At 37.7% G+C, this 22,444-nt stretch overlaps 1 protein-coding gene across 1 annotated transcript in view; it reads left to right on the forward strand.

Annotated features, from left to right (window-relative positions):
* The window catches only part of LOC127418529 (growth hormone-releasing hormone receptor-like), a 28,367-nt gene extending 8,256 nt beyond the window's left edge, over window positions 1-20,111 (forward strand). The window contains exons 6-14 of the mRNA XM_051659112.1: window positions 1,510-1,607; window positions 4,553-4,685; window positions 9,052-9,205; window positions 10,304-10,364; window positions 11,323-11,392; window positions 11,470-11,561; window positions 16,561-16,690; window positions 19,018-19,059; window positions 20,010-20,111. Coding sequence (XP_051515072.1) covers window positions 1,510-1,607; window positions 4,553-4,685; window positions 9,052-9,205; window positions 10,304-10,364; window positions 11,323-11,392; window positions 11,470-11,561; window positions 16,561-16,690; window positions 19,018-19,059; window positions 20,010-20,111 — 882 coding nt within the window. The remainder of the gene's footprint in view (window positions 1-1,509; window positions 1,608-4,552; window positions 4,686-9,051; window positions 9,206-10,303; window positions 10,365-11,322; window positions 11,393-11,469; window positions 11,562-16,560; window positions 16,691-19,017; window positions 19,060-20,009) is intronic.
* The last annotated feature ends 2,333 nt before the right edge of the window (window positions 20,112-22,444 follow it).

Raw genomic sequence — 22,444 nt, forward strand, 5'->3', positions numbered from 1 at the left:
TTATTTTATTTTACAGTTTACATTTTTATTTTTATTTTTACAACATTTGCAACTCTTTATGGGATTGAAGTTCATTCCCTTATTAAAAAGAAGTTAAAGGGTTAAAGGGTGAAAGTTCACCCAAAAATGAAAATTCTCTCATCATTTACTCACCCTCATGCAGTCCCAGATGTATTTTTCTGCAGAACACAAATGAAGACTTTTAGAAGAATATCTCAGCTCTCTATTCTAACAAAACACCTAGAGTACTTGCAAACTAGCAGCAAATTTCCCACTCATTATTTTAACATTCAAATGAGCTTACAATTTGCCACAAACTTTGCAAGAAATTTGCAGCTATTCACCCACAGTGGTGCACCTGCTGCAAACCTTTAGCGACAACAAAGAGTTTGCCACAAAGCTCATTTGCATGGGAAAATAATGAGTGGCGAATTTGTTACAAGTTTGCCAGAACTTTTGATTTTTGTAAGGGCTGGCCCCAACAATGCAAGTGAATGGTGACCAAAAATTTGAAGCTCAAAAAAGCACATAAAGGTAGTATAAAAGAATCAATACGACTCCAGTGGTTGAATCCATGTCTTCTAAAGCGATATGATGGGTGTGTGTATGTGAGAAACAGATATTTAAGTCTTTTTTTACTATAAATTCTTCTCCCTGCCCAGTAGGTGGCGATAGGCACGAAGAATGCGAATCGCCTAAAACAAAAGATGAATGTGAAAGTGAAAGTGGATATTTATAGTAAAAAAGGACTTAAATATTGATCTGTTTCTCACCCACACCTATCATATCGCTTCTGAAGACATGGATTTAACCACTGGAGTCATAAAGATTACTTTTATGTGCTTTTGGAGCTTCAAAGTATTGATACCCGTTCACTTGCATTGTAAGGACCTACAGAGCTGAGACATTCTTAAAAAAAAATCTTTATTTGTGTTCTGCAGAAGAAAGTCATACATATCTGGGATGGCATGAGGGTGAGTAAATCATGAGAGAATATTCATTTTTGGGTAAACTATCCCTTTAAGTCTTGTACCTTTGTCTTTTTGACCAATTTTTCAAATGCCTTTTTTGCTTCAAATCAAAGTTTTAAATGTTGTGATTCACCTCAGAGCTGGTTGGTTTGGTTCATGGCTTAGAAATCTTTCATAAAGAATTTTATGAAATCACTATGGGAAAAATTAATGGGAAAACATTTCTGGAACCAAGATGGTTGGAAAAGTGGGTTAGGGTTAAGGATCACCCATAATGGCTATGCAAGTTAAGCTAGTCTACCTTCAAAAACCCTCTTGGGTCAGTAAAAGACTGGCAATGCCCATCTAAAACTAGTTAAGGCTGTCTTGGAATTGAAGCTGGTCCACACTGGTCTAAGCAGTAGGGTTGATTGATTAATTGATTGCTTGATTCAGTAATTCATTCAGACTGCATGTGTAGTGTGATTCAGATACTTTATCAGCAAATTGTTTTATGATAATTTAAATGTCCATGAATTTTGTTCATTTTATCTCTCAGGAGTCGTATTTTGCCATTGTGAAACTGATCTACTCGGTTGGTTACGGAGCGTCACTGTTCTCTCTCTCTGTTGCCGTGGTAATACTGCTGTTCTTCAGGTAGTAGGCTTTTACTATGTGTTCTTACTGTTACACACACACACACACACACACACACACACACACATTGTACACAAGTATAATAGTTTAGTCTCCAGTGATCTCTCATTTGTCCAATACATTCAGTTGATTTATATCTTTGTGTGTATCTCCATTTACCCCTCTGATCCATGTGTTGAAAACAAACTCAATCAGTGACCATCGAGAAGGGGCAATACTTCTGTGCTCCAAACTGTCTTTGAATATAGGCTACTTTTCAACATGCTAAATCTGAGAATCAGTAGTCCTCTTATCTGCATGAAATAAGATAAATCAGTGAGTTGGATTATTTCAATGGCTGCTGATTTACACAATACTGCCAAAAGTTTGTGGACACCCCCTTCTAATTAACGAATTTGGTTACTCCATTAAATCCAGTAAAGAAAAATCTTAATGTTTCTTTATGTAATGGCTTGGGCTTTGTGTGCTTCCAAATTTGTGGCAACTGTTTGGGGATAGCCCTTTTCTGTTCCAGCATGACAATGCCCCTGCGAACAAAGTGAGGTCCATAAAGAAATGGTTGACTGTGTCTGGCGTGGAAGAAATTGACTGGCCTGCACAAAGCCCAGACCTGAACCCCACTGATCACTTTTGGGGTGAACTGGAACAGCAACTGTAAGTCAGGCCCCATTGACCAACATTAGTTCCTGACCTCACTGATAGCCTTGTGTCTGAATGAGAGCAAATCCCTGCAGCCATGTTACTACATACAGTATAGTGGAAAGCCTTCCCAACAGAGTGGAAGCTGTTATTACAGCAAAGGGGGAAATTGATGCCAAATGTTTTGAAATCAAATTTTCATCAAGCACATATGGTGTCCACAAACTTTTGGCCATATAGTGTATATATGGTATATATGCTATTACATGTTGTTACCACTGTGGTGATAATGGTTAGACATTTTCCTTGCCCTTACATCAAAGACTGAAGTCTGAATTGGTTTTGTCTAAAATAAATGCCTTTAGACCCAGTTATTTATCTGCTTTAATTGACATTTCTTAAAGAGATAGTTCACTCAAAAACCTCCTTTTGTGAATTATAAAAATAAGTCATCCAGGTTTGCAACAACATAAGGGTGAGTAAATAATGACAATTTTTATTTTTGGGTGAACTATCCCTTTAAGCACAGTGCATGATTTACCAGTTTTGCCCTGTTTTTGCCATTAAGCCAGTATGTGAGAAATCTGTATTCAAAACTGCATTGCTTGCATCACTATGGTAAGCCTACAATTATTATTTGTACAGATAACGTCCAGCAATGCACTGATAATCATCAAAAAAATCTGACAATGCAAGAAAACCACATTTACATAACACTTGAAATCATCAGGTTATTCTCTGCTTTTGACGTAAATTTTTGAACAGATACTGTCACAACACTTGCGCACATTGGATAAGCAAAGGTTAAGGTGTTTACATGCAATGCAAAATCTGGGTAATGGGCAAAAATCTGTGTGTGCTGATCGATTTTTGTTTAAAGTCCAATAAAAGAAAATAATTTACATGAACTAACACCTTAATCGATGTCAGCTTGTGAATGTTTCACAGTCTACCCGCTCCGTACGAAACTCGAACCGGTGTCTCCGGCATGGGAGGTGGGTGCGCTAACAAGGAGGACCTTGGGGCTGTAGCCTTTAGCCTCCTTGTTAGCGCACCCGCCTCCCACACAGGAGACACCGGTTCGAGTCCCGTACAGAGCAGGCAGAACAGGAGCGTCACAATGGTGCCGAGACCTGGATGGGAGTGAAGTTTAGGGTGTGAGTGTAATGGTGGCCAGCTGATAGATAGCTGTGCAATGTGTATAAACCTCACACTCCTGACCTCAAGAGGTGCACTAACAACTGACACTAGGGGCTGTAGTCTCTTTGTTAGCGCACCCGCCTCCTATGCCTCCTATGCCGGATATTGCCGGATATTCGAGTCCTGTACGAAGAGGGTAGAAAAGGAGCATCACAATGGTGCCGTGACCCGGATGGGCGTGAAGTTTAGGGGGGTGAGTGTAATGGTGGCCAGTTGATAGTTAGCTGTGCAATGTGTATAAAACCTCACTCTCCTGACCTCAAGAGGTGCACTGGCGACTGACATTAGAGGCTGTAGCCTTTAGCCTCTTTGTTAGCGCACCCGCCTCCCATGCTGGAGGTGCTGGTTTGAGTTCCGTACGGAGCAGGTAGAACAGGAGCATCAGATAAACATGTTCACTGACTTTTGATGTAGCTGGGATGATCCGCTCTGATATGGCAATCACACACAACATAAGTAATCCTCAAACCATCAGATTCATCCGTGCAGAAAAGCAGTGCCGAATTACAACTGAAGTAAAAAAGCAAAATGATGTTTCTCCGCAAGTAACTTGCAATTTTATGTTTCAACCACAGATGTTGATAGAGAGCCAAGAAGTCTATAGTGTACCTTTAAAGGTGCATTCAGTAATTTTTTCAAAATGTCATCTTGAACTTACACTGACACCTAGTGGTGTGGAGGCAAAACCATACAAACACAATAGTTTTCAGTTACCGATGCCATTGTAAAAAATTGTCTATTCACAGTTAGCCATGATTAATTTAATCCATGAGTGAAAGTGTCTAATAACAGGGCGGTTACTGAGATTAAGTGAGTAGTATTATGCTGGTCATGTGATCCCAACATGGCAGTCCCCATAAGGGGACCCTCTCCATGTAGAATAAAACAAGCTTTTATTAGGCTTCTGATATGACTGGAGTCTTCATCTCATGTGAGTGTGCTTGATTTATTCATGTTTCAAAATTACTATTAATTTCTTTAGGAGTAAAACTTTTTTAATGAGTAAAAAATTACTAAGTGCATCTTTAAATTGTGAGCAGCTTGTAGTTGTGTGCATGAAGCATGTGTTCTGAAAATTAAAGTCAAGTGTTGTGTGTACTACTTAGGCGACTACACTGCGCTCGAAACTACATCCACATGCAGCTGTTCTTCTCCTTCATCCTGAAATCTGCTTCAGTGTTTATAAAAGATGCAACGCTGTTTGCCAGTGATGACACAGATCACTGCACATTCTCCACGGTGAGTCAATCACACCACAGATCTAAGAGCCTTTAAATGTGTCCACAGACAAGCACAAACTTGATTGACTTACAAACAACACTCACTGAGCTCTACTGACAAATCAACGGATTTGTGACTTTAGCTGCATTCTAAAACAAAGCAAGCTGCCTTGCTGTCTACTGCCTATGTACGTTTCCAGCAACAAGCAATTTGTCTGTAAACTAAGTTTCAGTGTTGGGGAGTAACTAACTACAAGTAGTGATGCTACGAATTTAACGGTAACACTTTAAGGTTACATTAGTTAACAACATTAGTTAATATGAACTAACAATGGACAATACTTTTACAGCATTTAATTACCTTGGTTAATGTTAATTTCAACATATACTAATACATTTTTTATATCAAAAGTTGTACAGTATATTATAACATTAGCTTATGCACTATAAACTAACATAAACTAACAATGAACAATAGTATTTTTATTAACTAAAATGAACAAAGATGAATATATACTGCAAAAAAAATTATTGTTCATTGTTAGCTCATGATACCTAATGCATTTACTAATGTAAACAAATACAACCTTATTATAAAGTGCTACCAATTTAACTCCATTGTTCAGTATTGTGATAGTAGCTCAGCCATTTTCCCAATAGACCTTATTCAGAGTAGCACTATCTTTGATTCGAGGCTGTGAGGGATAGACTTACAGTCTCTTCAATGGCAGGCACGGAATAAACCTGTATAAGCTCCAAGATCCCATCTGATTTTCCACAACTCATGTTGTCTGGAGTTTTTTGTCTACTGAATATTCTTGGAAAGATATTTTTCAGTGTTTTGTCCAAGGAATGATCTAAAAACTCTTTAAACTGCAGTACAGTGTATTAAAGAGACTGTGCGTCTATGGCTGCCCCCATGAGTGCGCACCTTCCCCATGTAGAATAAAACAGCTTTTATAAGGTTATTGATATGACTAGAGTCCTCATCTCATGTGAGTGTCCTTGATTTTATACATACGTATGTTTCAAAATTACAAGAATTTTTTTTTAGGAGTAAAACTTTTTTAATGGGGGAAAAAATGACTGAGTGCACCTTTAGTCCACCTAAAGGGACTTTGGCTTTGACTTTTTTGAAGTGAAATATTTATTACATTTCTGCTGTTTATTATTATATTTCGAATCATTTATGTAAAATAATGTTCATAGTTTTATTAGTTTATATGTCAAGATTATATAATTTATAGTATAAATCTATACTGTATGTTCAATTTAATATTGTTGTGCTAATTTGTTTAACTTCACCCTTATTAAATGTATAACTATAAGGTTCTATTATTTAAATCTGCAATCAGAACTGCAATATTTTTTAAACAAATTTCTTCTTTAAATGGCTTCCATGTAGTTAGCCACTTTTTGTTCTTAACTTGTATTGTAGCATAACTACTTTTTTTAAAGGAGTAGCTTGAATGTAGTTTAATTACTTTAGGTTATGGGTAGCTTGTAGCTTGGGAAGCTACAGCAGAGACTGTTTATCCCGAGACGGAGCACTTGTATTAAAATGAATGGGCGAAATTGGAATGCCAAATATGGCAGATTTCAAAAAGGAAGTCCTGCCTTACAGGTAAAAGTACCAATCACCTTATAGATACAGATATCACCTGTCAGTTAACTCGAGAATACGCATGCGCATTAGCTGAACCAGCCTGAAAAATTATGCTTTTAGCATGATCTGAGCTAAAGAAACACAAATCGTTATAATATTGTTGTCGGATCTTTACTGCTGATTTAAAATATGTTCTTAGATGCTAATCGTGACCCACGATTTTGGAGATTTCAGTCTTTTCCCATTCAAGTAGAGAGGAGCTGTACTTTCATGCCATTTGTATCCATTAAAAATTGCTGTCCGGGAGCGTTCCAAAGATGGCTGCCGAGTGGACTGACTTGCCTTGAAAGTACTTTGGCTACAGTTTCAAACTAGCTTCCCGAACACTGACTTCTATGGCAATGAATGGGAGACCAGAGCAAATATTATTTGGGCATTCCTATTCACTCAAAAATATAAAAAAAAATAGAAATTAGTGCATTAAAACAGTCAGAAGAGAGAAACTTCCTTAGCAGCTGATTTGAAACCCCATCACAGCTGTGTTAATGGGATACTTCACCCAAAAATGAACATTCTCTCATCATTTACTCACCCTCATGATATCCCAGGTGTGTATGACTTTCTTTCTTCAGCAGAACACATTTGAAGAAAAATAGAAAAATATCTCCGCTCAGTAGGTCCTAGAAATGCAAGTGAATGGAGATTTATCATCTGAAGCTCCTAAAATCACAGACAGTCATCATAAACCATACGACTCCAGAGGTTAAGTTAATGTCTTCTAAAGTGACACGATCGCTTTTGGTGCAAAAAAGAAAATATGTAAGTACTTTTTTTAAAACTCTAAATCATGCTTCCGTTCTGCATCGGTACGTGCGTTTGACATAATCACATTGGCATTTGAAACACGTGAGAACTGACGTGAGGAGGAGGAACGCTGTACAGTAGCTTGGTTGGTTTTGGTTTAGATTTGTATTTATCTGTTTCTTTACTCACAATGCTGCGTTTGTGTGCTTATCCTGGATGTCTCAACCGAGTGGAAAACGTGAGATTATGTCTGTATCATGGCAACGAGAATACATCACATGAGAGACCGCTTGAACTCCACACTCCGCGACCCCTGTGGTACCGCAGAGGATCCGCAAGTTATTGTTTGATCCACCATTGGCATTTGTAATAATCATTCACTTGCACGTGAGCAACAGCGAGAGAGAGAGGAGTATGAATTTTAGTCTATCGACATGTTGAAGTCCTTCACAGCTGCATTCCAAATCTTAAAGTGTGAGCCCGGACAAATAAGTGCGCAGCCAGGACAAACCCTTCATGCGCCCATGTTCATCACAAGCCGCTCAATGCATGATACATCAGGTTCAGCAGCACTGCTGTGGATGGTTGTGTGAGTAAACGCGTCTGCGTTGGTCGCGATGTGCAGTTGAGCAGATGACAGCCTACAGTTTCTTTTATTATTAGTTGCTTTTTGCTCTCAGAACAATAGCTTACTTGCCTGGTGTAAATAAATAGATACCACTGAGATAATCAATGGGAAAATACCTGGTCCTTAACGTTCCATACATACAAGACGGTGACTCTCAAATCAACATAATTCAAGGTGCACTCAGTCGTTGTTTTCCTCATTACACATTGCTGAAAAGACCAGCTAAAACCAGTCTAAGCTGGTTGGCTGATTTTAGCTGGTCGCCCAGCCTAGCCAGGCTGGTCAGTAAGCTGGTTTCAATGGAGGTTTGAACACTTTTTAGTTGGTCAGGCTGGGAGACCAGCTAGCCTCCCATTTTAAACCAGCTTGGCCAGGCTGGGAGACTAGCTAAGACCAGCCTGACCAGCCAAGACCTCCCTGACAAGCTAAGACCAGCCTGACTAACAAAGACCAGCCTGACCAGCTAAGGCCAGCTAAGACCATCCTGACAAGCTAAAAAAAAGTGTTCAAAACCTTTTTTAAAACCAGCTATGACCAGGCTGGGTGACCAATTAAAACTAACCAACCAGCTTGTGCTGGTTTTAGCTGGTCTTTTCAGCAGGGCAGCAATTAATGATTATTTCAATGGCTTTGCAATGTAAACATCATGAAGTATGTACAATACATACAATAATATGGTAGCCTACCATACATGTTTTTATAGGCATAAAACGCAACACTCAATTTTATACAATATGTAAAGAGTCCTGGCACCGTCTCTGTACCCACCAAGAGGTCCTTGGCCAGAAAATGGTTGAAGACCCCTGCTTTAGAAGGCAGTAATTGAACCGCTGGAGTTGTATTGATGACGATTATGCTGACTGTCTCATTTTTGGAGCTTCAAAAGAGAAATCTCCATTCACTTACATTTTATGGACCTACTGAGCTGAGATATCTTTGTATTTTTCTTCAAATGTGTTCTGGTGAAGAAAGAAAGTCATACACACCTGGGATATCATGAAGGTGAGTAAATAATGAGAGAATTTTCATTTTTGGGTGATCAATACCTTTAACAGTTTTTTTAATGAATACCAGGGTAATATAACACTAAGTTATAAATTTACATTTAATAATTAAAAAAACTAAGTTTGCTAGATTTACAGAGCTAAATGAGGCTGGAACGCATCATTACAGTCTGTGAAAAGGGTCCATTGTCTGCAGCTGGATTGCATTTTCTCTAAGGTTGCAATATTTACCAAGTTTTTTCCCTTCTGTGAATACATTTTCTCCATCTGCTTGTCTCCTTCCTCTCTTGATTTTTCTCATCATGACGTGTTAGTCATTCACAATCTCTGTCTCTCTCTGCAGGCATCCTGTAAGGCATCAGTGGTGTTTTGCCATTATTGCGTGATGACTAATTTCTTCTGGTTGCTGGTGGAGTCCATGTATCTGAACTCACTGTTGCTCTCAGCATTCCCGCGCAGTCGTCGCTGCCTGTGGAGTTTTGCTCTGTTGGGCTGGGGTGAGACACTCATTTTGCTGTCCCCTCTTCCACAGTCTGTCCTCTGGCCATTACAGATCAATGTGAACTCATCAGTATTCGTAGCTATATGATGCTAGCACACCACACTTTACACTGAAATGTGTAATATTGAAGTATCGATAGCATCTAAAATGTAAATAATTTTACGTATGAACAATTTTAGAGATGGACAAATGTTTACAAATCCTTATTGAATCCATGGATATTAAATTCATGGAATTAATTGGTTGATTTTATTGTATTTATAATCAGTGAGATTAATTAAATGTTCAATGTCACGTATTTATTTAACAGTTGAATCATTGACCAAATTTGACATAACAATTTCATTCTTTTCTATGTGATATCTGGTGCTGTTTTCAACTGGTTTCAACTTGAAAATCTATTATGTCGCTGAATAGGTTGGGCTGGGAATGTTACGGATAAACAGCTATGAATCATAATGAGATCAAGTGCAAAAATATTACGAGGAACTGTGATTTCCATGCTGGGAAAAGTGCATGGAAACTTTTACATTTCTATAATGAATATAAATGTTTCTAAAAATATTTTATCAGCTAAAAATTGCTCTTTGTGAGTGCAAATCTCTATTAAATTATTATTATTTAAAAAAATACCTTATCCAGTAATCACTGGAGAAGTGAGCAAACAAAGTGGGAATACTGATGCCAGCATTTTAATTTCCATGAACATTTTTAAGCTGGGACGACTTTTGTTTAAAATTTGCTTTTCTTTTATCTTTTGTTTGTGGTAGTATTCCCTGTAGCATTCCGTCTCTGAGTCTCTGACATTTAAGACACTTCCATCTGGTTATCATCCAATAAGTAGTCTACTGTATGTCTGGATTAAACCGATTCAGATTCAATACTTATTGACATTATCTTGATCATCTTGGACAATAATAGCTTTTGGATTTAATGTATGTCCTTTGTTTTGTTTTTTTTTGTTTTTTTTTTGGTCCTAATTTTACTGCGTTGCCTAGAACACTATAAAAGTCTCTTTAACTAATGATGTAATCTCTCTCCATCTCTTCTTTATTGTTTTTTTTCTTCTTCTTCTCTATTTTCTCTTTTACAGGCGTTCCATTAGTCTGTATCATCATTTGGATCTGTTCCAGAGTATATTTTGAGGACACGGAGTAATTGCCAATTTTTTCCCTACTTTAATTAAAGCTTGCTCATACTTAGAGTTAGGGATTTTTACAAACGTGGTCTCATAGAACTACATTATTACTATACCTATCACTGCAGTTTCCTGGTGAAACGAACACTATTGTAGAAGTTGTATAAAGGCGCTACAACAGTAATGACTTTTAACGGCTTCCACACAAATCACGGGTAAAACGGCAGATTATCAGTTCATAAAATCTTATTTTTCACCCTGTTTCTCACACAATGCTATCTTATCACATCAAAACACTTTTACTAGTGCATGATTTGTAAGGCGATACATTTTAACGTTTGCATTACATAAACAACTACATTTACATGCTTGTTTGTGTGCAGTCAAATTGCGTAGTAGCTCAACTGATAGAGAGCTGTATGACACCATCGGTTAGGTTTAGGTTTAAGGTTTAGTGAAGGGGGGAAGGTTTTGTTTATTTAAAACTCGATTTAAACAAATGCCTCAATATCTAACTTGCTTTTAGCGCCACACAATGGACATTTCACTACAGAACTTCCGCAGTACATGTAAGAAGTATTGTAACCCTAGCAGCCACCTAGAATACCCCAGCAACCATATAACAATGTGCTAAAAAAACTCTCAGAGCACCTTAACATCGTGGTGGTGAATTACTTGGGCAAGCACCACCCAATTTTTCCTAAAAGTGTAAAAATTTAGTCCAAGTTAAAAATAACCTTCTCTGACTCTGCCATTCAGAACAGTCAGACAAGAAAGACATGGTTATATCATCTGTGAAAGCATACGAGTGCTCTGTTTTTGTTATCCCCCTGCCTTTAGGCCCACAGATGAATGACACTCAGAGCAGACAGACGTAAAGTCAGTCTTTTAATCGATTACATAAGAGCAGAAAAGATACAGATTTTATTGGACTTTGTTTCTGATCCAGATGTTTTTTGTGTTTGTTTTTTCAGGTGCTGGGACATCAATGAAAATTCCCCTTATTGGTGGATCATCAAGGGTCCGATTGTAGCATCCATTGGAGTAAGATGATGCATTAACACATGGATGGACGAATGCATTTACACAGTTACTAATTTTCTCATTTCTTGCACAACCAGGTGAACTTCCTTCTCTTCATGAACATTGTCAGGATTCTGGTGCAAAAGCTGAACCCTCGTTTGATCCAGTTCAACAACTCTGCGCAGTACAGGTACACAGTGTTATCGGACATGCCAACTATAACAGTAATCGAGGCAATAACTCGATTAAACCAATGAGCATGGACACCCTGGCCTTTAGGGGACACTGACTGTTGCTTCCTTGCTGCATCGATGTCCAGACAGATGAGATGTTCCATAGATGGAAGAAAGTCATACAGATTTTTGTCCTACAATTGTCATTTTTGGAGGGAACTAATTCTCCCAAAATGTGTTGAAGGTTGCTCTTTGCAATCCTGTAAATGCATAAGACAAGATCTACAGGGATTCAGTAATGAAACACACAGATAGATACAACAGACCTCAAAAAACAAACGTCACATGCTGAGAGGTAATAGAACTGACTTCCCAGAACAGCTTATTTTCACTCAAGGAGGCTGTTGGGGACTCTACATTCAATTGTCACTCTAAAAGAATCCTTTGATGATTTTTAGCCTCAGCGGAGGATGAAAGTGTAGGTGATTCACGTAAGTGTCTTGCCTTTGTTCTTTCAGTCTCTGAAGCACCTCTTCTCTCCTTCCCTCCTATGGAGACATCTGTCTTTGTACAAGCAGATAGAACCACTCGGGCTTATGGCAACACTGTTTCTGGAAATATGATGGAAAAACTAAAAGATCACTTGCTATTAGTATTTGAACAGTATTTAAATAAACTTCAAGAGACAGTGTGCTCACTTACAAAATAGTGCCATGGTAATACCATGTTTTTTGGACATGTACCTTGGAGTTTCATGCAAATACCATAGTATATTAATGTGGTAGTTCACTGATTCTTGAGATAAAGGGACAAAACATGTTTAAGATCTGATTTTTACATTTTTTAATACTAAATTAATTTGAAATGGATATATTTGCAGACAAAGGTCTCAGTTAACGAACCATGTAAGGGAACAGGTTTTTATAAAATTGTTTTTTTTTTTTCTTCTGAAAAGTGCATTTACATCTTACTGTCATTTGTGTCAACTCCATCAGACACACTAAAAAGCATGCTATATTAATTTGATCCATCCAACAAGAGTGTAAAGTCTTTAATTGTCTAATAATAGAGTTCAGTAAAGGAGTTAAATGATAAAAATACATTTCTCTTTCTACACTATTCTGAAAATTTTGAACGAGTTGACAAAATGGAAAATTTTCCATCTTAACCATGTGTTGTACACTGGAGCCATTTAGTTTTTTTCTAAACTAAAATGCCTAAATGTATCCCACAATTCTAACAGAAATGATCATAATGAGAATAACGTGTTGACATGTTGAAGCTGTGACCGCAGAGACTTAAACAGTGTTTGTTTAAAATATGAAAAATTATCAAACTTACCAGACCACGTGTCCTACTGTTGCATCCACCATGAACTGGAAGTGATCAAGGGATCCTCAGAGTTATAACTGAACATGATATTGTCTGATTTATTCAGGATTATGAAAAAAATCTGACAGAGATGACGCAAAGCAAGGACACAACTTTGATAGGCAGTTTTATATGGAAAATATAATTTAAAGTTTACTTTATGTAATGTTTGATATCTTACAAATCCCTACCTTTCATTTGATATTAATATTTATGAATTTGTTGCATTTTTAAACACTGTGTTTGGCAGTTTAACAGTGTGACGTCTTGCAAGGACAGTTTAATGTGGTTCATGTGCTTCCAAGTATAGAGCATGCATTTTTAAAAATTCTAATGAAATGACTTAAAAATATAAGTTATGAATGCCCTAAAGGAAATGAGTATACACATTTCCTCTAGATTGAACTTTTCCAGTATTTTTATTATTATGAGTTTCTTGATTTTTAAAATAAAGATGACTTTTGTATGTAAGACATGTTTTGTCCCTTATCTCAAGAATCAATAAGCTATTAATTACCATGGTACTACCATTGTCATGCCATGAATTTGTTAGGTGTGCATATATCAGCTTTCTTACAAAGTCTTTGAACAAGCCTCACTATGATTTTCAAGCCGTAATTATCTGTTTTATAAATTGCCATTTTTTTACACATGCATGTCAGGGGAACATTTCCATCTAGCCTGGTACACCTCTTTTTTAAGAGCACTGAATGGCCCTGCACAGTATGAGCGTCCTTGTATTAGTGTACGAGTATGATGATGTGCCCTATTAATGGTGTTATTATGGAGATAACTCTTTGTTTTGGTCAAAATGAGTGATAGCTTTTGTGTTATATGCATACTCATGCATATGTAGATTTCATACAGAATCTGTTGATTAAAGGTTTTGCATTTGATGGTGACACTTTGTTCTAAGTGGTACTAACATAGTTAAATACCAGCGGTTTATTGAAATTGTAATGAAATTGTAATTTATTGAACACTGAAGGACTATGTCTAGTTTTAAAAGAATTAAAGTAGTAGTTCACCCATAACTAACCAGCTGGCCCCCATCTTCACACAGATCTTCAATAGATCACTGGAGCAGTGTGAAGTCCCATGCTGCTTCAAATGTTCCACTATCATCCCCATCCCAAAAAAAACAAAAATCACAGGACTTAATGACTACAGACCTGTCGCCCTGACGTCTGTGGTCATGAAATCATTTGAGACACTGGTGTTGGCCCACCTGAAGAACATCACTGGACCCTTTCTAGATCCCCTTCAATTTGCTTATTGAGCAAACAGGTCTGTGGATGATGCAGTCAACATGAGATTGCATCATATCCTGCAACATCTGGACAGACCAGGGACAAATGCAAGGATCCTTTTTGTGGACTTCAGTTCAGCTTTCAACACCATCATCCCAGCTATACTCCAGAATAAATTACACCAACTCTCTGTTCCCATGTCTATCTGTCAGTGGATTACCAGCTTTCATGACGGACAGGCAGCAGCTTGTGAGACAGGGGAAACTCACTTCCAGCACCTGTACAATCAGCACTGGTGCCCCCCAGGGATGTGTGCTCTCCCCACTACTCTTCTCCCTCTACATCAATGACTGCGTCGCCAAGACCCCTCTGTCAAGCTCCTGAAGTTTGCAGATGACACCACTGTCATCGGCCTCATCCGAGATGATGATGAGTGTGCATACAGAAGGGAGGTTAAACAGCTGGCTGTCTGGTGCAGTCAAAACAACCTTGAGCTGAACACGCTCAAAACAGTGGAGATGATTGTGGACTTTAGGAGGAACACCCCAACACTGACCCCCCTCACCATAATAAACAGCACTGTGGCAGCAGTGGAGTCATTCAGGTTCCTGGGCACTACCATCTCACAGGACCTGAAGTGGGAGACCCACATTGACTCCATTGTAAAAAAAGGCCCAGCAGAGGTTGTACTTCCTTCTCCAGCTGAGGAAATTCAACCTGCCACAGGCGCTGCTGATATAGTTCTACTCAGCAGTCATTGAGTCTGTCCTCTGCACTTCAATAACTGTCTGGTTTGGTTCAGCTACGAAATCGGACATCAGAAGACTACAAAGGACAGTTCTGGACTGCTGAGAGGATTATTGGTTGCCCCCTGCCCCCCTTCAAGAACTATACACTTCCAGAGTGAGGAAAAAGGCTGGAAAAATCACTCTGGACCCCACTCACCCTGCCCACTACCTTTTCGAACTGTTGCCTTCTGGCCGACGCTTCAGAGCTCTGAGCACCAGAACCGTCAGGCACAGGAACAGTTTTTTCCCTCAGGCTATCCATCTCATGAACAGTTAAATTGCCCCATTGAGCAATAACTATGTGCAATACACAGTTTAGCCTTTCTTATATTTATCCAACACATCCAACCTCTTCTGCCATTTCATTCCTCTAAAAAAAAAAATAATAATTTGCACTGTACATAACAGATTTGTATTTACACTGTACATAACAGATTGTATTAGATTTGCACTACCCATGTGTATGTGTGTATGTATGTATGTGTGTGTCTGTACGTATGTGTATAATTTTTTTTTTTATTATTATTATTATTATCTTAATTATTATCTTGCTGCTGTTTTTGTATTGTTTTTGTATTGTTTTTGTATTGTTGTACACTGGAAGCTCCTGTCACCAAGACAAATTCCTTGTATGTGTAAGCATACTTGGCAATAAAGCTCATTCTGATTCTGATTCTGATAATAAAAATACTGCCATCATTTTCCTCCCTCATGTTGCTCCGAACCTGTCTGAACTTTTTGTTCCATTGACTGCAAAAGGAGAGCGTGAGAACTAATGAAGTTTGTGTGCCTTTTCTTCTCCTCATATGTTCTTCTATGCAAATAAAATCGTTCATGATTTGAATGGGTGGACGGCAAGAATTTCAGTGAATAACAGCATAAATTTAGGTCTTTTCTTTACCCAAAGCTGTTGTATAACTTCAAAAGACTATATATTTCTCCCTATATAGTCTTTAATGGTACTTTTACATCTTTTATGGAAACAGTTCAAATTACCTGCCTGTTTTTTAAGTGCAGCTTGCACATTCTGCTAAACATTTCCTTTTTATTTAAAAACAAACGAAAAAAAAAGAAAAAAAAAGGAAAATACAAATAAATAAATAATACAGATTTAGAGTGGCATTAATGAGAGCGAATAAAATCATTTTAATTTTTGGGTGAACTAGTCCTTTAAGATGAGACTGATGGTTTTTTTCTTAAACCAGTAATGCCTTTCAGAGCACTAAAGACTTGTGTTTGAGCTTCAGCATTATTTGTATTTCACAATGAACAGAGTAATATTAATGTTATGTCATCTAGCAGACATGTTTTATCCAAAGAAATGTACAAATATAAACGATTGCAACCTGTAAATATAACATTTACTTATTATATATACATTTAAGAATATCACATGCATATGCATATACAGAGGAAACATAAAATAAAGCTGCCAATATTAATGTATTTTTGAAGTCATGTTTTTAGTATTCATTATGTGCACTGTAGGAACATCGTACATGTTTCCAACTACAAATCCCACTGATATAGAAACTTCCAGCACTTTAATCTTTTCAGTAATCCTGTGTTCCTTCCTCTTCTCCTTTCTTTATCTCTCCTTTCCTCAGGCGACTGACCAAGTCCACCCTCCTCCTCATCCCTCTCTTTGGAACTCATTACATGGTGTTCAGCTTCCTCCCAGACTACTTCAACATGAGCCTGCGGCTTTACATCGAGCTCTGTCTGGGCTCCTTCCAGGTTATAAAACCCTCTAGCAACACAACATAACTTAAATCCAAACCTTAAAGGGATAGTTCACCCCAAAAATGAAAATTCACATCGCTTCATTTTGTTCCAAAACTGAACGACTTTCTTTCTTCCAAACCAAAACACACCCTCCTCAGTGCACAAACCCGACAAATGTGTGTATGAATTAAAGAAGACTTTAGACATACTCCCCACGGTACAGTTGATGAGATCAAAACAACCTCCAGAGCCCTCAGAGTAGACCTCGTCTTTGATCTGTTGAGAGAGGAGATGGACATTGGGGTTTTAGAGATATTACTTTGTTAGTCAAAGTGCTAATAGAGTTTTCTGAAGAGCCAGTAGCTAATTTTAAACATTAATTCCATGCAGGAGTTTGAGAAAACAAAACAGGAAGGTTGTAACCCTCTCACTCAGGTTTATTGAAGTCTGTTGAAATTGATGTCAATAAGTGCTGTCCAGTTTTTAGCACAAATGATTTTCTCTAAAGGCCAAAACTCAACTAAAATAGTCTTTTTGTCCTTTTGGTTTATGCATATTTTATATCTTGAACAGCTAAAACTTAATAAATGAGATAAATTAGTCAATTCTATATTAAATCACAAATCGATCAATTATAAATTATTCATAATTTATTATACACAAAAAAAATTATTCAATAATGAAAATATAATAATTCTAATACTGTTTAATTAATAAATAACAGAATAATATATTATTATTATTATTATTATAATAATTATGATCTTATATTATTATTATTATTGTTAAATAATAATTAAATATCTAATAACTGCCTTAGCTAATATAAATACACCACAGCACATTATTTATAGTTATTTCTTTAAAAAAACATAAGTGTATAAAAAGATTATAATATAACATATACATAATATGTAATGATTAAATAATACTTTTACATGCATGCATGTTCTTACACCAGTTACGCTTAATAAGCAGACAAGTATAAGGTCATAAAAATGCCTTAAACGCTGGTCATTTATTGGGGTATGGTCATAAACGGTTTAAGCATGAACCAACTGACGCAGGTATAGTTTTGCCCATTACCATGATTTTGCATTTGTGTTCATTTTTACCAGTTTATCCAATGTGCTCAAGTGTTGTGCACATGCATTTTTTATGTTTAGATGTTAAAAGCAAGGAATAATGATCCAATAATTTCAAATCTCATGTAAACGCGTTTCTTGCGTTGTCGGGTAAGCTGATTTTTGGTAGTTATCAGTGTACTGGTGAACATGTAAACGTACTCAATGAACATATCAACTGTCAGATGTCATTACTGTGGCATTATCTGGATTCACTCTCTTATATACAAATTGCCGGTCAAATGTTCACATTGAAAGACCAGAGTGCTTCAACACTGAAACATCATGCCTTTTAATCCAATGGACACTCCTAAAGGATTGGGATCTGGTGAAGTTTGCTCAAAACACACAGATACATCCATGATTACACATAAATAAGAGATTATAGGGTTTAAAGGAATATTCCGGGTGTTAAGCTCAATCAACAGCATTTGTGGCATAATGTTGATTACCACAAAAATTAAGTTTCAACTGCCCCTCCTTTTCTTTAAAGAAAGCAAAAACCTGGGATACAGTGAGGCACTTACAGTACAATGGAAGTGAATGGGGCTGATCATTATACGTTACTCACCGTTTCAAAAGTAAAACCACGAGACGTAAACAATATGCATGTTAACATGATTTTAGTGAGATAAAATCACTTATTAACCTTTTCTGTGTAAAGTTATTTCCAATTTTACAACTTCATTGTCATGACGATGTAATGTCAACAAACTTTAAAACAACAGTAAAAACAATTATTTAAACAACTTAACTGCTTAAATAATACACAAGTTTTAACAGAAGAATTAATTTATGTGCTTCTATAAGATTAAAGCATCACATTTCTGCCTTTAAACCCTCCAAAAATTGGCCCCATTCACCTCCATCGTAAGTGCCTCGCTGTAACCTCGATTTTTGCTTTTTTTAAAGAAAAGGAGGGACGAGTCCAAATACATTTTTGTGGTAATCAACATTACGCCACAAATGCTGTCGATTGAGCTTAATTTGTACTGAACCCAGAATATTCCTTTAATCCTGGAGAAATTGTGTAAAAAGATTAGATTAGATTACATAATTTTTTTATCTCCCAATACACACTCATTACTGAAATGATATAGAAAGTAAAGACAGATAGAATTGTAATATTAGGTGCTTTTTAGATGTTTGACCCTAAATACACAAAAATTGTGCTATAGTCACTAACTATCTCCTCCTTATTGATTTTTTTTTAAGGGGCTCATTGTAGCGGTTCTCTACTGTTTTCTGAACCAGGAGGTGAGAAATTATTTATAATTCTATCTATCTATCTCTGTCTGTCTGTCTGTCTGTCTCTCTCTCTTTCTTTTCTACCTACCTACCTACACTGATCAGCCACAACATTAAAACCACCTGCCTAATATTGTGTAGGTCCCCCTCGTGTCACCAAAACAGCGCCAACCGGCATCTCAGAATAGCATTCTGAGATTATATTCTTCTAACCATAAGTGTACAGAGTGGTTATCTGAGTTACCGTAGACTTTGTCAGTTCAAACCAGTCTGGCCATCCTCTGTTGACCTCTCTCATCAACAAGGTGTTTCCATCCACAGAACTGCCGCTCACTGGATGTTTTTTGTTTTTGGCACCATTCGGAGTAAATTCTAGAGACTGTTGCGCGTGAAAATCTCAGGACATCAGCAGTTACAGAAATACTCAAACCAGCCCATCTGGCACCAACAATCATGCCACTGTCCAAATCATTGAGATCACATTTTTTCCCCATTCTGATGGTTGATGTGAACATTAACTGAAGCTCCTGACCCGTATCTGCATGATATTATGCTCTGCACTGCTTTCACACAATTGGCTAAATAAATAATTGGATGGATGTTTGTTGGTGCTAGATGGGCTGGTTTGAGTATTTCTGTAACTGCTGATCTCCTGGGATTTTCACGCACAACAGTCTCTAGAATTTACTCTGAATGGTGCCAAAAACAAAAAAACATCCAGTGAGGGGCAGTTCTGTGGATGGAAACGCCTTGTTGATGAGAGAGGTCAACAGAGAATGGCCAGACTGTTTTGAACTGACAAAGTCTACGGTAACTCAGATAACTGCTGTGTACAGTTGTGGTGACCTACACAATATTAGGCAGGTGGATTTAATGTTGTGGCTGATCAGTCTGTCTGTTTTTCTGTCTGCCTGTCTGTCTGTCTGTCTGTCTATCTATCTATCTATCTATCTCTGTAGGTTCAGAATGAAATACGGTTACGATGGATGCGTTGTCAAGAGGGGAGTTACATTGTCGTCCCTGTTGGAGCCAAAGGAAGCCAGATGGACACTCCATTTTAGAGTCACTAAAACTGAGGATCAGTAATGCCTACATACAGCCTGACCTCAACATCTCCAGCGGTGCTTAATCTCCAGAAATCTTTAACATCTGTAGAAAGGAATCAAACTCAATTTGATATATGCAGATTGCATTACTCACTTGCAACAAAAGCAAATCCCTTAGAGAATAATAAGGATTGCAACTTGCTAACTTTTTTAGACATAAGCTACTTGTATCTGCCAAAAGATTTTGTCAACTTGTCAGCTAGTATATACAGTGGTGTGAAAAAGTGTTTGCCCCCTTCCTGATTTCTTATTTTTTTGCATGTTTGTCACACTTAAAAGTTTCAGATCATCAAACAACTTTAAATATTAGTCAAAGATAACACAAGTAAACACAAAATGCAGTTTTTAAATGAAGGTTGTTATTATTAAGGGAAAACAAAATCCAAACCTACATGGCCCTGTGTGAAAAAGCGATTGCCCCCTAAACCTAATAACTGGTTGGGCCACCCTTAGCAGCAACAACTGCAATCAAGTGTTTGCGATAACTTGCAATGAGTCTTTTACAGCGCTGTGGAGGAATTTTGGCCCACTTATCTCTGCAGAATTGTTGTAATTCAGCCACATTGGAGGGTTTTCGAGCATGAACTGCCTTTTCAAGGTAATGCCACAGCATCTCAATAGGATTCAGGTCAGGACTTTGACTAGGCCACTCCAAAGTCTTCATTTTGTTTTTCTTCAGCCATTCAGAGGTGGACTTGCTGGTGTGTTTTGGATCATTGTCCTGCTGCAGAACCCAAGTTCGCTTCAGCTTGAGGTCACGAACAGATGGCCGGACATTCTCCTTCAGGATTTTTTGGTAGACAGCAGAATTCATGGTTCCATTTATCACAGCAAGTCTTCCAGGTCCTGAAGCAGCAAAACAGCCCCAGACCATCACACTATCACCACCATATTTTATTGTTGGTATGATGTTCTTTTTCTGAAATGCGGTGTTACTTTTATGCCAGATGTAATGGGGGACACACCTTCCAAAAAGTTCAACTTTTGTCTCGTCAGTCCACAGAGTATTTTCCCAAAAGTCTTGGGGATCATCAAGATGTTTTCTGGCAAAAATGAGACGAGCCTTAATGTTCTTTTTGCTCAGCAGTGGTTTTCGTCTTGGAACTCTGCCATGCAGGCCATTTTTGCCCAGGCTCTTTCTTATGGTGGAGTCATGAACACTGACCTTAACTGAGGCAAGTGAGGCCTGCAGTTCTTTGGATGTTGTTGTGGGGTCTTTTGTGACCTCTTGGATGAGTCGTCGCTGCGCTCTTGGGGTAATTTTGGTCGGCCGGCCACTCCTGGGAAGGTTCACCACTGTTCCATGTTTTCGCCATTTGTGGATAATGGTTCTCACTGTGGTTCTCTGGAGTCCCAAAGCTTTAGAAATGGCTTTATAACCTTTTCCAGACTGATAGATCTCAATTACTTTCTTTCTCATTTGTTCCTGAATTTCTTTGGATCTCGGCATGATGTCTAGCTTTTGAAGATCTTTTGGTCTACTTCACTTTGTCAGGCAGGCCCTATTTAAGTGATTTCTTGATTGAGAACAAGTGTGGCAGTAATCAGGCCTGGGTGTGGCTAGAGAAATTGAACTCAGGTGTGATAAACCACAGTTAAGTTATGTTTTAACAGATGGGGCAAACACTTTTTCACACAGGGCCATGCAGGATTGGATTTTGTTTTCCCTTAATAATAACAACCTTCATTTAAAATCTGCATTTTGTGTTTACTTGTGTTATCTTTGACTAATATTTAAAGTTGTTTGATGATCTGAAACATTTAAGTGTGACAAACATGCAAAAAAATAAGAAATCAGGAAGGGGGCAAACACTTTTTCACACCACTGTAGATGGACACAAAGCTAGTAGACACAAAGCCACACAACTTTTATTATGATTTCATTGGGTCCCTAATTATAAGACTTGTTTATTATTCTGTTAAACGAAGCACAAATGTACCATCAAAGGACAGTGCGGCAGGTTTGAGAATGTGTATACTGTATACTTGTATGTTTGGACATATTTATGTTCAGTATTTACTTTTTATATGGAGGAATTTACAGAGTGATTTAAAAATTAATTAATTTCCATGTGAGTTATATTTAAAGGGGGTCATGATGAGGAATCAAATTTTCCTTGATCTTTTGACATACAATAATATCACACATTTGCACATATACAGTGAAATTTTTTTTTTTTTTTCACATATCCCACCCAAGCTGGGGTCAGAGTGCAGGGTCAGCCATGATACAGCACCCCTGGAGCAGATAGGGTCAAGGGCCCAACAGTGGCATCTTGGTGGTGCTG

The sequence above is a fragment of the Myxocyprinus asiaticus genome, chromosome 28, assembly GCF_019703515.2.
Source record: "Myxocyprinus asiaticus isolate MX2 ecotype Aquarium Trade chromosome 28, UBuf_Myxa_2, whole genome shotgun sequence".
NCBI lineage: Eukaryota > Metazoa > Chordata > Actinopteri > Cypriniformes > Catostomidae > Myxocyprinus > Myxocyprinus asiaticus.